The 14,552-nt window shown below is 42.5% G+C and overlaps 1 protein-coding gene across 1 annotated transcript in view; it reads right to left on the reverse strand.

The window, feature by feature from the left end:
• Positions 1-14,552, reverse strand: part of LOC126864543 (uncharacterized) — a 118,252-nt gene that overhangs the window by 16,408 nt on the left and 87,292 nt on the right. The window contains 25 exon segments of the mRNA XM_050616001.1: positions 374-697; positions 1,055-1,372; positions 1,459-1,764; positions 1,990-2,295; positions 2,494-2,814; positions 2,967-3,272; positions 3,406-3,738; positions 3,826-4,143; positions 7,127-7,432; positions 7,818-8,120; positions 8,203-8,538; positions 8,622-8,933; positions 9,104-9,424; positions 9,531-9,848; positions 9,929-10,234; positions 10,525-10,827; positions 10,908-11,243; positions 11,316-11,630; positions 11,749-12,069; positions 12,147-12,464; positions 12,545-12,850; positions 12,945-13,247; positions 13,330-13,665; positions 13,754-14,068; positions 14,187-14,507. Of these exon segments, the coding sequence (XP_050471958.1) occupies positions 374-697; positions 1,055-1,372; positions 1,459-1,764; positions 1,990-2,295; positions 2,494-2,814; positions 2,967-3,272; positions 3,406-3,738; positions 3,826-4,143; positions 7,127-7,432; positions 7,818-8,120; positions 8,203-8,538; positions 8,622-8,933; positions 9,104-9,424; positions 9,531-9,848; positions 9,929-10,234; positions 10,525-10,827; positions 10,908-11,243; positions 11,316-11,630; positions 11,749-12,069; positions 12,147-12,464; positions 12,545-12,850; positions 12,945-13,247; positions 13,330-13,665; positions 13,754-14,068; positions 14,187-14,507 (7,908 nt within the window).

A 14,552-nucleotide genomic window follows, 5' to 3' on the forward strand; every position in this document is an offset into this window, starting at 1 on the left:
CCGACGGGACATTTTTGTTGGTATTTTTATTTTAATGTCTCTTTATGACTAAAAAGGAGTATTTTAAGAATTGAAAATAATTCAAAGATGTAATGCTTTTAAAAATAACTGGAGGATTGGAAAAATCTTACGAAAAGTTGAAAGTACAACTATCAAGAATTTTGATACTCTGGCAAGAAATATTTTTAAAATTATGGCAACAGTGGAAAAATACATGTTTGCCTTGAAAATCGATTAAGAGAACAATTTTTGCAACATAGAATTAACTGATAGCGTATTAAATTAGAAAATATTCTCCTTTGTAAAAAGTGAAAAATATAACATATCGTGTCTTTTCCTCTGTACTCTTCAATTATTCGTGTTAATTACTCACTTGTGGGAGCTTTGTATATGCAATTCACGTATGGATCGCCAGTGTATTGCGGGATACAAGTGCACACAGGTAGATTGTTCACTACTTGACAGTTGGTATTGGAGCCACAAGAACCAGGGCAAGGATTTTGACATTTGGATCTGATACAAGCTAAATGAGAGGGACAGTCCGATGATCTAGTGCATTCTGGTCGACATCCTTCGTAAGGATTGCCGATGTACTCGGGCAAACAGGTACAGGAACTAAGATCATTCTGTTCGCGACAAATGGCGTTTGCTCCGCACGGAGAGGGTTGGCAGGGTCTAGGTACGACTGTTGTATCCGCTAAAAGAAGTTAAGGACGAATTTAATTGGATTGTTAAGTCGATGAGTAACTTGATTATTTCTTATTATTGACACTTTAACGATGGGGTATATTATTGACATTTCTATTTTCTTCAGGTTTTCAAGAAATATTCAGTAAAATGTTCTACAAGATAATGTACGTTTTTTTTGGAAACTCGAATTATCTGATTTTTGAGCATTTAAACTTCAGTATTTCTAGCAAAAAGAATGTTCTTTTCTTCAAGAGAAATTCTACGCTACTACACTAATTTGTCAAAGTTGCCAATCGTAACAAAGTCAGGTCAATAAGGTACCAATAAATGTCCTATTTTATGAAACATCGATCAGGACACTTACGTTGTCTGGCAATGCACTGAACGAACGGATCTCCCGTGAAGTCCTTCGAGCAAATGCACGATGGAACATGATTCACAACGTGACATTCCGCGTTCGAACCACAAGAACCGGCGCAAGGGTCTCTGCATTTACGCTCGATACACGCCAAGTGACTACCGCATTCGCTATTACTGATACACTCTGGCTTGCAGTTTGGCGGAACACCAATAAATTCTGGTTTACAAGAACACGACGGAGAGTTATTAACCACTTGACAAACTGCGTTTGGACCGCACGGTGATGGCTGACACGGGCTGGTTGGTTGTACTGGTTCTTCAGCTTTTCAGAAAACCCACAAATTAAATTTCCGTTGCCTCCGTAATGAGATGTTATCTCTAAATTAAATAATCATAAAAGACACCTACGTTTAGGTAAACAACGCACGAAGGGGTCACCAGTGAATATCGAAGGACAGCTGCAAATAGGATTATGATTGACGACCTGACACCTAGCTGATACTCCACAGGATCCAGGACACGGGTCTCTACATTTGAGATTCACGCAAGCTTCGTTCAATGGACAGTCACTGTTAACTATACATTCAGGTCGACAAGCTGGTGGGTTTCCTATGTAACCAGGGGCACACGAACACACTGCCTGTCCACTGATGTCCTGACACCTACTATTAGGACCACAGGGTGACGGGTTGCAAGGTTGTACTATCTCTGGGTCTGCAAAACAAAGGGTTGGATTTTTAAGGCAAAATATAATTTTCCTTAGCTAGATAGCTATTTCAGAACACTGTGCGTCAGCGAATGTTTAAGTTGACAAAGGCCTCGGTTCAACGATTTCGAGGATGTTCGACACGTTTCAGCTTTTCTCTCGACTAATGTCTCTTATCACAAATCACATACAGGTTCAATGTTATTGATCGTTGTCATGATATAATAATTTACCTTTCACTGGGAAACATGCTGTGAACGCGTTTCCTGACATGCCATCGGGGCAACTGCACATGGGAGTATGATTTATCACCACGCATTCGGCATTCTGTCCGCAGACACCGGTACAAGGATCAAAACACTTGTTACGATTGCAAGCTTTGTCTAAAGGACAGTCTGGGTTCTGGACACACTCCGGACGACATCCGTAATATGGATCACCGTGGTATTCTGGTAGACAAGTGCATGTACCATCGCGACACAGTGCGTTCGATCCACACGGTGAGGGGTTGCAGGCATCTTGGGGTGCTGTTGGTGAAGCTAGCAGGAAAAATATCATTAAATTCTGTTCTAAAGGCTGAAACTATTAGGTATTGTTCTGAAGGATAAAATTGTGATAAAACGTGTCATTAAATATCGTTCTATATGTATCAACAAAAATATTAAAAATACTGCTTCGAAGGGATGCATTCGTATTATTGTTTTCATAAAGTTCTAAATTTCTATGACAATGCTTACGAGGAGATTCTAGGAAACAATTGACAAATGAATCGCCTGTGAATCCTTGGGGACAAGTGCACACAGCCATGTGATTCACTACTAAACATTCTGCTCCAGTACCACAGGAACCTGGACAAGGATCTGTACACTTTTGTCTGAGGCAAGCTCGGTTACTGGCACATTCTGAATCGATAGTACATTGCGGTCGACAGTTTGGAGGAGTTCCTATGTAATCGTCCATACAGGTACAGCTTGGTAGGCCCGCGTTTCCAACGACGCGACACACAGAGAACGGGCCACAGGGCGATGGCACGCAAGGGTTCACTGGTTCGGATACCGCTGAAGGAAAATATTACCATTAAGAACCTATCCTTATCTCTTTCATCCAACGTTGTACTTTAGTAAATGATCGACAACTGGTTTTAAATTTCAGTGGGTTAAAACGAATGGATTGGAATAGTTTTGCACGAAATTCAGCCCAAATTACTTACTTGGAACTTTGAAACATCTAACGAAGGGATCGCCAGTATATCCTACGTTACAGCTACAGATCGGACTGTGATTAATGGCCTCACATCTAGCATTGATACCACAAATTCCAGGGCAGGGGTCGACGCATTTGAGGTTTTTGCAAGCACGGTTTGTTGTACACTCTGAGCTGACCGTACACTCTGGCCTACACATCGGTGGAGATCCCAAAAACGTAGGTGAACACGAACAGATAGCCTGTCCATTGAATACACGACACAGACTGTTCAGACCGCAGGGTGACGGATTACAAGGGTCAGCTGGTTCCGCTGTAAGAACGTCCATATTACAAAACCGTGAAAACCTATGACTTTGACATTATTTTCATAAGTTGCACTGCTCGAAAATATCTGAATAAGAAAATTTCGGATAATGGAGGTTCCGCCTAACATAAATACTTACGCGGAGCTTGAATAAAGTTACATTGAACGAACGGATCTCCGGTATATCCAGATTGACAGGTACATAATGGAACATGATTAACAACTTGACACATTGCATTGTATCCACAGAATCCTGGACAAGGGTTCTGACATTTGGATCTAACACAAGCTTGATCAGCCGAGCAATCGGAATTAACGATACACTCTGGCCGACATCCTTCATAAGGATTGCCAATATAATCAGTGATGCATTTACAGGATGCTGCGCCGTTTTGTTCGTTACACACTGCATTAGATCCACAAGGAGATGGTACACATGGGGTGAGTTTCTCTATTTCTTGATCTTGGATAACTACAAATTGTAAATTATTTCTCTTGTGAGAAATACTTATTCGTTTCGACGATAGAATACTTTCTGGGAATGTGAGAGTCTTTTTACCTGGTTTTGGAGTACACTGTACAAATGGATCACCAACGAAACCCGAAGAGCAAACGCACATAGGCGTGTGGCTAATTATTCTGCATTCTGCATTGGCGCCACAGGAACCGGGACAAGGATCGCGACACTTTTGATTTATGCACGCCAAATTTGTAGGGCATTCGCTGTTACTAATGCATTCTGGCTTGCAATATGGCGGTGAACCGATAAATTCGGGTAAACAACTGCATGAAGGTGAATTTCCTGATATTTGGCACTGAGCATTGGGTCCGCATGGTGATGGCTGGCAAACGTTTATCGGTTCTGGCTGAACTGGCGCTAAAAATTTTATTCAGATATTAAAAATGAATCTCTTCGTGGGTGCTCAGATGTTCGTGATATTTTGCAGACTCGGTGGAACATTGATACAAATGTATTTTGTTTTAAAAAGATAAAAGGATGTCACATTTATCTAAAAAGTTTCGTTACGAATCAGCACAATTAGAAGTACAATATTAGTAACCTGTTTCGATATTTAATCTACTATTTAGATAATATATATCTATAATATAATATAATATTTTATCTACTAGCGTTTTATTTAATTTGATACAGTAATATGTTCTAATATTTCTAGAGTTTAATTTTACCTGTAATTTTTTGGATTTAAAAATACATATCCTTACTTGTATCATTTGTGCACCGAATCTCTCAGTTAAAAAAGGGAACTTACGAAGTGGAAGACACCTAATGAAAGGATCTCCCGTGAATCCTTCAGGACAGTGGCAAATAGGATTACGATTCGCGACAGTGCAACGAGCTCCCAAGCCACACGAGCCCACACAAGGATTTATGCACTTCTGGTTACTACAACTCTCGTTTGGTGGGCAATCAGAGCTAACTACACATTCTGGGCGACAGATTGGCGGGTTTCCTAAATAGCCTGGTACGCAACTACACACTGCCTGGCCATTCTTCACTCGACATTGACTGTTAGATCCGCAAGGCGATGGATTGCACGGATTAGATGGAAGTTCGGCTGTCGAAATACGATTACTTGTAAAAACGTCCGGATTTAAATGCCTTCTTTAACTAAATAATTTGTTTAAGTAAATAAATGGTCTTGACTTATAAACTAAAGAAACAGAAAATTCTTTTCAACACGACAAAGTACCTATAGCTGGACGACAGAATGCAAAGGCATTTCCTTCGAAACCAGGAGAACAACTGCACATTGGAACATGATTAACCACGTCGCAAATTGCATCAGGGGCACATGCACCAACGCAGGGATTCTCGCATTTATTTCTCACGCAAGCTTTGTTTCGGGGGCAGTCGTTGTTAAGTACACATTCTGGTCGACAACCGATGGTAGAATCCCCATAGTAATCGGGCATGCAAGAACAGATTCCGTCGTTGCAAATAGCGTTAGGTCCACAGGGTGATGGATTACATAAATCCGTCTGTGTTGGTTCAGCTGCTACCAAAAATGTTGTATCAGCCATTTTAAAAATTCCAATCGAAAATCGGTGATAGAACATAAAAAATCTTTCTGAATGAAAACTACTTACGAGGAGTGATTAGTTGATTACATTGACTGAAAGGATCACCGGTGTATCCAGCGATACAGGAACACATAGGAACGTGATTGAATACTGTACATTGAGCATTGAAACCGCAAGAACCTGGGCATGGGTCTCTACATTTTTCTCCCATACAGGCTTTACTAGGTGAACAGTCAGAGTTTACTGTACACTCTGGACGACAGTTTGGAGGGCTTCCAATGTAAGTGGATAGACATTGACAGGATGGGCCGCCATTGACTACACGACACTCTGAATTTGGACCACACGGGGAAGGCAAACAGGGCTGTGTAGCTTCGACTGTTGTCGGTGGTAGTGCTTCTGAAAGGGCAATTATGAAATAAGGAATCTATATATGTAACTGCAAGATAATTTAAATTAGTTTCAAGGTATCTTACGTGGAGCAGGGAAACATCTGATGAAAGGATCCCCGGTGTATGATTCTCTGCAAGCACAGATCGGACTGTGACTTTTGACCACGCAGGTGGCAAACGTGCCACAAGAATTGGGACACGGGTCCATGCACTTTTGGTTAACGCAGGCGCGATCTTGAGGACACTCTGAGTTTAGAACACACTCGGGACGACACATTGGAGGCGTGCCTGTGTATTCTGGCAGACAAGAGCAAACAGCTTGGCCATTTACTACACGACATTGACTGTTAGGTCCACAAGATGAAGGGTTGCACGGATCTTTGTATTTCGTTTCATCTTCTACAAGATTTAAATTTAGAACCATGAGAAACATATCGGTGTTCTTCGAAATTTTTTTGATAAAAATTTATGTAAAATGCAAGAAGGGATGAAAGTTTATTCGTACCTATTTCACGTATCAATGCGCAATGTTGGAAAGGATTTCCACTATAACCTTGAATACACGTGCATGCAGGACGATGATTGATGACTTTGCATTCTGCATTTGTGCCGCATGTGCCGGGACAAGGATCTTGACACCTAGAGCGTATACAGCTCTGCGTGGATGGACAGTCAGTGTCAACGACACATTCGGGGCGACATCCTTCGTAAGGGTTACCGACGTAATCGGCCAAACAGGTACAGGATCCTACACCGTTTTGTTCTTTGCATATCGCGTTGAATCCGCACGGTGATGGAGTGCACGGAGACTGATTGACAGGGACAGCTAAAAATTTTTTTAATGGTAAGAAGTAACCAATAAATACAATCAATGTTAAAGGTCCTCTCTGCACAAGATTATTGCTTCGACCACGAATAGATTTCAATAACGATCGGAAATTAGAAATCGTAGTATCTCCAAGGAATCTTTGGCAACTATAATTTAGAAATTAAAAAACAAAAGAAGGAAATTTTTAATCCTTACGTGGATTGGGTGAACATTGAGTGAACGGATCTCCAGTATAGTCGCTGGGGCAGACACACAGAGGAGTATGACTGACAACACGACATTCAGCGTTCGTCCCACAGGATCCAGGGCAAGGATCTCTGCACTTCTGATTCACGCAGGCCAACTGACTTGGACATTCGCTATTGCTGGCGCATTCGGGTCTGCAATTGGGTGGGCTGCCTATAAATTCCGATAAACACGAGCAAGAGGGTGCATCATTGACGACTCTGCATTCTGCATTGGGTCCACATGGAGAGGGTTCGCATGGGTTTTGCGGTACTGCGGGCTCGGGTGCTAAAATTACACATGTAGATTACGATTACTCGTCTCATAAATATCGTTAGTGACAGTGGAAATATTGAGGGAACAAATCTTACGTCGTGGAACACACTGAACAAATGGATCGCCAGAGAGTTCAGGTGGACAGCTGCATATAGGATTGTGATTTACAACGTTGCAAGTAGCTCTGAATCCGCATGAACCGGGGCAAGGATTTACACATTTCTGATTATTACAAGCTTCTGTCAAGGGACAATCGGAGCTGACTGTACATTCTGGTCTACAAGAAGGTGGTGCTCCTAAATAGCCTGTTACACAGGAGCAGACAGGCTGACCATTAATCTCTCGACAAACACTGTTTGGTCCACACGGCGAGGGTGAACATGGGTTTCCTTTTACGGTATCTGTTATCATGGAAATATGGTATACATTTAGAGATGCTAATTTACGATAGCGTTTTTAATATTTCAATCGTCGTTTTGTTAGTGGCCACTAAGAGACGTTTCGAAAACCCCTGGTTTATGCCACGGTTGTGCATGTTGGTAGCGAATACTGCGATTTTTCAGAATTCAAAAAGACGCACACGTGTTCTCAACTCTTCTCAAAGTTACCTTTGAAATAGCACAGACGTGACATAAGCTATGTTAACAGTTATCGCTAATATCATATAAAGTACGAAATAAATATAAAACTTAAGTATTCAAACATTAACGTAACCGGAGATATTACGGCCACCTACTACCCGCAGACATAAATCAAGCGTTGAATAAAGAGTTCGTCGCGTTGTACCTTGTAGGATATTGCACTGAACAAACGCATTTCCAACCATTCCACTGGGACAACTGCACATGGGAACGTGATTATATACGCGACACTCTGCATTTAAGCCACATGTTCCAGGACAAGGGTCGACACACTTGTTTCTTATACAAGCTCGATTCAAAGGGCAATCCGTATTTAATACGCATTCTGGTCGGCATCCAACATAAGGGTCACCCTGGTACTCTGGTAAACATGTACAGACTCCATTGTCGCAACGTGCATTAGGACCACAAGGCAACGATGCACAGGAATCGACAACATTTGGTTCCGCTATGAAGGGAATAAATATGTTTCTCATTTTCTTCAAACATTTAAGAAACTTCATTTAATAATGTATTTTCAGCTTTCTTACTTGGTCTAATAGGAGCTGGATAGCAATTGCTGAAAGGATCTCCCGTGTATCCTTCGAAGCAGGAGCATATTGGGATATGATTCAAGACCATACATTGAGCATTGGAACCACAAGAACCTGGGCAAGGATCTCTGCACCTTTCTCTCATGCAAGCTTGACTAGGGGAACAGTCAGAGTTTACTGTACACTCTGGTCGACAGTTAGGAGGGCTTCCAATATAAGTTGGTAGACATTGACAAGATGGACCTCCGTTAACTACACGGCACTCCGAATTTGGACCACACGGAGAAGGCAAACAGGGTTGTGTAACTTGGACTGCTGTTGGAGGTGTAGCTTCTAAAAGGGTAATTAAGGAATGAACGGGATATTTAATTATAAAACAATATAAAATAATTCGTCAATTTTCGAAATGTCCTTACGTGGCGCGGGGAAACATATGGTGAAAGGATCTCCGGTATATGATTCTCTGCACGCACAGATTGGACTATGGTTCCTGACTACACAAGTGGCGAATGTTCCGCAAGAGGCAGGACATGGATTAACACACTTCTGGTTAACGCACGCACGATCTCGTGGACATTCTGAATTTAAAGTACACTCGGGACGACACATGGGAGGTGTGCCAGTGAATTCAGCCAAGCAAGAGCAGACACCTTGCCCATCTACAATGCGACATTGACTGTTTGGTCCGCAAGGTGAAGGGTTGCACGGATCCTTATTTTGCGTTTCATCTTCTGCAAGATTTTAATGTGTGTTTTACATCGTGAAAAAATATTTCTACTTATCGTCAGGAATAAAAAGAACCATGATCTTTTCTTTCCTGAAAGCTTGCTCAGAATACATAATATTTCTCGTGATGATACTTCGTCAGAGAACGAAACGGTTGTATATTTATTCATACCTATTTGTGGAATGGGGGTGCAATATTGGAATGGATTTCCAGTGTAACCTTGAATGCACGTGCACGCAGGACGATGATTAATGACCCTGCATTCTGTGTTCGTGCCACAAGTACCAGGGCAGGGATTTTGGCATTTAGAGCGTATGCAACTCAATGTAGATGAACAATCAGTGTCAACCACACATTCTGGGCGACATCCTTCGTAGGGATTGCCCATATAATCGGTTAAACAGGAGCATGAACCTACGCCGTTTTGTTCTTTGCATATCGCGTTGAAACCACATGGTGATGGAGTGCATGGAGAAATATTGATGGGGACAGCTAAAATGTTTTAACGTATCATTTAATATCTTCGAGGGATAAAAATTTTTAATAACTGTAATTTAGAGAAAAGAAATACTAGGAAAAGAACATTCTTGGTCCTTACGTGGTCTAGGTGCACATTGAGTGAAAGGATCGCCAGTATAATCTTCAGGGCAGACGCACATCGGAGTGTGACTGACGACACGACACTCGGCGTTCGCCCCGCAGGATCCAGGACAAGGATCTCTGCATTTCTGATTAATGCAAGCCAACTGACTTGGACATTCGCTGTTACTGGCACATTCGGGTCTACAATTGGGAGGAGTGCCTATAAATTCTAACGAACAGGAACAGGAAGGAGCATCATTTACGACTTTACATTCTGAATTTGGACCACATGGAGAGGGTTCACATGGATTTTGTGGCACTACGGGCACAGGTGCTAAAACAACAAGCATCAATTTTGTTCACGTTACGCAAATAGTTGTATAAACAGGAAAATTTGTATGAAGCAAATCTTACGTCGTAGAACACACTGCACAAATGGATCGCCAGTGAGATCAGCTGGACAGCTACATACAGGATTGTGATTGACAACATTGCAGGTGGCTCTAAATCCACATGTACCAGGACAGGGGTTTACACATTTTTGATTGTTACACGCTTCTGTTAGAGGACAATCGGAACTGACTGTACATTCTGGTCTACAGGTAGGTGGAGAACCTAAATATCCTGCTACACACGAACAGACTGCTTGTTCATTGATCTCTCGACAGACACTGTTAGGTCCACAAGGCGAAGGAGAGCAAGGGTTTTCCTTTCCGGTTTCTATGACACAAGATGATAAAGTGTCAGTGGAGTGTTCCATTGATAAGTTCTTCAAATTAATTTTGCAAACAATGTCAGTAATTTTTTTCTCAACTGGTGTCTGTGAACTTTTAGTAATTCTTTTAGATTATGTTATTTAACTTTTAGATTATGTTATTTAAATACACAATATTAAAATTTATATTTTGCCTTTTACGTAACAAAGGACATTAGTTCTATTTATCACGCAATAATTGCCTATAACGCAACAATTCCGATCAAGAATGTCAGGAAAATTCGTCAAGCTATACCTTGTACAACATTGCATTGAACGAAGGCGTTTCCCACCATTCCACTTGGGCAGCTGCACATGGGCACATGATTGTATGTTTGACACTGTGCATTAACACCACATGTACCAGGGCAAGGATCAACACACTTGTTTCTCAGACAACCCTTATTTTGAGGGCAATCCCCATTTAATACGCATTCTGGTCGACAACCAACATAAGGGTCACCCTGATACTCTGGTAGACAAGTGCAGATTCCATCATTGCAACGTGCGTTAGCGCCACAAGGCAATAATGCACATAGATCAACAACAGTTGGTCCTGCTGCAGAAAGAACAAACGTGTTGCAAATACTTAAAAATCATTCACAAACATGAGATATGAATTTTCTTTAAAATCCTTACTTGGACTAACGGGAGTTAGGTTGCAACCATTAAAAGGATCACCCGTATATCCTTCAAAGCAGGAACATATAGGAACGTGACTGAGTACCATACATTGAGCATTCGAACCGCAAGAACCTGGGCAGGGGTCTGTGCACTTTTCCCTCACGCAGGCTTGACTAGGAGAACAGTCAGAATTCACTGTACATTCTGGCCGACAATTTGGTGGACTTCCAACGAAATTTGGTCGACACTGACAAGATGGGCCTCCACCGACCACACGACATTCTGAATTTGGGCCACAAGGAGAAGGTAAACAAGGTTGTGAAGTTTCAACCTCTGTAGGTGGTGAGGATTCTGAAAGGGCAATGAGAAAATAAGACATCTATTTAATTTTAGAACAATTGAAACCACGTCCAAATATCTTACGTGGCACGGGGAAACATCTTGTGAAAGGATCTCCAGTATATAATGGCCTACAAGCACATATTGGACTGTGGTTCCTGATCACGCAAGATGCGAAACTGCCACACGAAGCGGGACAAGGGTTCACGCATTTTTGGTTAACGCATGCACGATCTTGAGGACATTCAGAGTTTAAAGTACACTCAGGGCGACACATAGGAGGCGCTCCCGTGAATTCCGGCAGACAGGAGCATACACCTTGGCCGTTTACTACGCGACATTGACTGTTGGGTCCGCAGGGTGAAGGACTACACGGATCCTTATAATTCGTCTCATCCTCTGCAAGAGATTTAAATTCATGTTTTACATCATAAATTTCTGTTTTGATCAACTTTAGAAAAGATGTAAATCTTGGGTCATTATCTTGATGATTGACAAAAATTAAAATACATCGTACCTATTGCGGGCACTATCGAGCAATATTGGAAGGGATTTCCACTGTAACCCGGAAGGCAACTGCATGCAGGCCGGTGATTGATGACCTTGCATTCTGCATTAGTGCCACAGGTACCTGGACAGGGATCTTGACATTTGGAACGTATACAGCTCAGAGTAGATGGACAGTCAGTGTCAACGACACATTCGGGGCGGCATCCTTCATAAGGGTTGCCGATGTAATCAGCAGCACAGGAACATGATCCGACACCGTTTTGTTCTTTGCATATAGCATTGAAACCACACGGTGATGGACTACATGGGGAGAGATTGACGGGAACAACTACAATGTTTTTAAGAAGCAATTTAGAGATCAGAAACGGATTGTTCAAAGCAAGAAAAGGATTTCGTAAGCCTTACGTGGCGTAGGTGTACACTGAGAGAAGGGGTCGCCGGTATAGTCATTCAAACAGGCACACATAGGGGTATGACTGACAACACGACATTCCGCGTTTGCCCCGCAGGATCCAGGACAAGGATCTCTGCACTTCTGATTGATGCAAGCCAACTGACTGGGGCATTCGCTATTGCTGCCACACTCGGGTCTGCAATTGGGTGGGGCGCCTATGAATTCAGATAAACAAGTGCAAGACGGAGAATCATTGACGACTCTGCATTCTGCATTGGGTCCACACGGTGAGGGTTCGCAGGGATTTTGCGGTACAGCGGGCTCGGGAGCTAAAAGTGAAGTACCATTATGTTTGTTAAAATTGTAGTTTAGTAACTAGTAACCAGAATACTGAAGCAAGAAATCTTACGTCGTGGGACACATTGGACAAATGGGTCGCCTGTGAGCTCAGGTGGGCAGCCACATATGGGATTATGATTGACGACGTTGCAAGTGGCTCTGAACCCGCATGTCCCAGAGCATGGATTGACACATTTCTGGTTGCTACAAGCTTGTGTCAGAGGACAATCGGAACTGACTGTACACTCCGGCCTACATGTAGGTGGAGCCCCTAAGAATCCTGCTACGCAGGAGCAAACGGGCTGACCATTGATCTCTCGACAAACGCTGTTTGGTCCGCAAGGCGAAGGAGAGCATGGGTTGTCCTTTACGGTATCTGGTATTAGGGTAATATAGTAAATATTCTGAGCAACACTTAGTACTACCCTGCGGAGAAAATTAGGGCAATGGAAGAAGTTTCTAAGATGTACCTTGAGCGACAGTACACAGAACGAACGCATTTCCAACCATTCCACTTGGACAACTACACATGGGCACATGATTGTATACTAGACACTCTGCATTTCGACCGCAAGTACCAGCGCAAGGATCGACACATTTGTTTCGCAAACAAGCGCGGTTCTGGGCACAATCGGTATTCAGTATGCACTCTGGTCGGCATCCAAGATATGGATCACCCTGATAGTCTGTCAGACATGTACAGATTCCACTTTCGCAACGTGCATTGGGACCACAAGGTGATGATGCGCAAGGATCAACCACTGACGGTTCCGCTATTAGAAAAATTAACGTGTATCACATAAATTTCAAACTTTTTACAATTTCTACTTAATGTTACGTTTTTAACTTTCTTACTTGGTGCCACGGGTGCAGGGTAACAGTTGCTGAAGGGATCTCCAGTGTATCCATTGAAGCAGGAACATATAGGAACATGATTGAGCACCGTGCACTGAGCGTTGGAACCACAGGAGCCGGGACAAGGGTCCCTGCATTTTTCTCTCATGCAGGCTTGACTAGGTGAACAGTCAGAGTTTACTGTACATTCTGGACGACAGTTTGGTGGACTTCCAATGTAAGATGATAAACATTGACAGGATGGACCTCCGTTAACTACACGGCACTCCGAATTAGGACCACAAGGGGATGGCAAACACGGTTGTGAAGGTTCGACTGTGGATGGTGGTAAGGCTTCTAAAAGAGCAATTATAAAATTAGAAATTAGTCTACTGTTATATCAAAAAGAATATAAATTACTTTGAAATTTTCTGAAATTCCTTACGTGGGATGGGGAAACATCTAGTGAATGGATCTCCGGTATATGAGTCTCGGCAGGCACAAATTGGGCTATGGTTTCTGACAACGCAAGTGGCGAAAGTTCCACACGAAGCAGGACATGGATTAACACATTTCTGGTTAACGCATGCACGATCTCGAGGACATTCTGAATTTAAAGTACACTCGGGGCGACACATGGGTGGTGTGCCAGTGAATTCTGCTAGACAAGAGCAGACACTTTGCCCGTTTACTACGCGACACTGACTGTTGGGTCCGCAAGGCGAAGGACTGCAGGGATCCTTATAATTCGTCTCATCCTCTGCAAGAGATTTAAATTCATGTTTTACATCATAAATTTCTGTTTTGATCAACTTTAGAAAAGACGTAAATCTTGGGTCATTATCTTGATGATTGACAAAAATTAAAATACATCGTACCTATTGCGGGCACTATCGAGCAATATTGGAAGGGATTTCCACTGTAACCCGGAAGGCAACTGCATGCAGGCCGGTGATTGATGACCTTGCATTCTGCATTAGTGCCACAGGTACCTGGACAGGGATCTTGACATTTGGAACGTATACAGCTCAGAGTAGATGGACAGTCAGTGTCAACGACACATTCGGGGCGGCATCCTTCATAAGGGTTGCCGATGTAATCAGCAGCACAGGAACATGATCCGACACCGTTTTGTTCTTTGCATATAGCATTGAAACCACACGGTGATGGACTACATGGGGAGAGATTGACGGGAACAACTACAATGTTTTTAAGAAGCAATTTAGAGATCAGAAACGGATTGT

This window comes from Bombus huntii, chromosome 4 (genome assembly GCF_024542735.1).
Source record: "Bombus huntii isolate Logan2020A chromosome 4, iyBomHunt1.1, whole genome shotgun sequence".
Lineage (NCBI taxonomy): Eukaryota > Metazoa > Arthropoda > Insecta > Hymenoptera > Apidae > Bombus > Bombus huntii.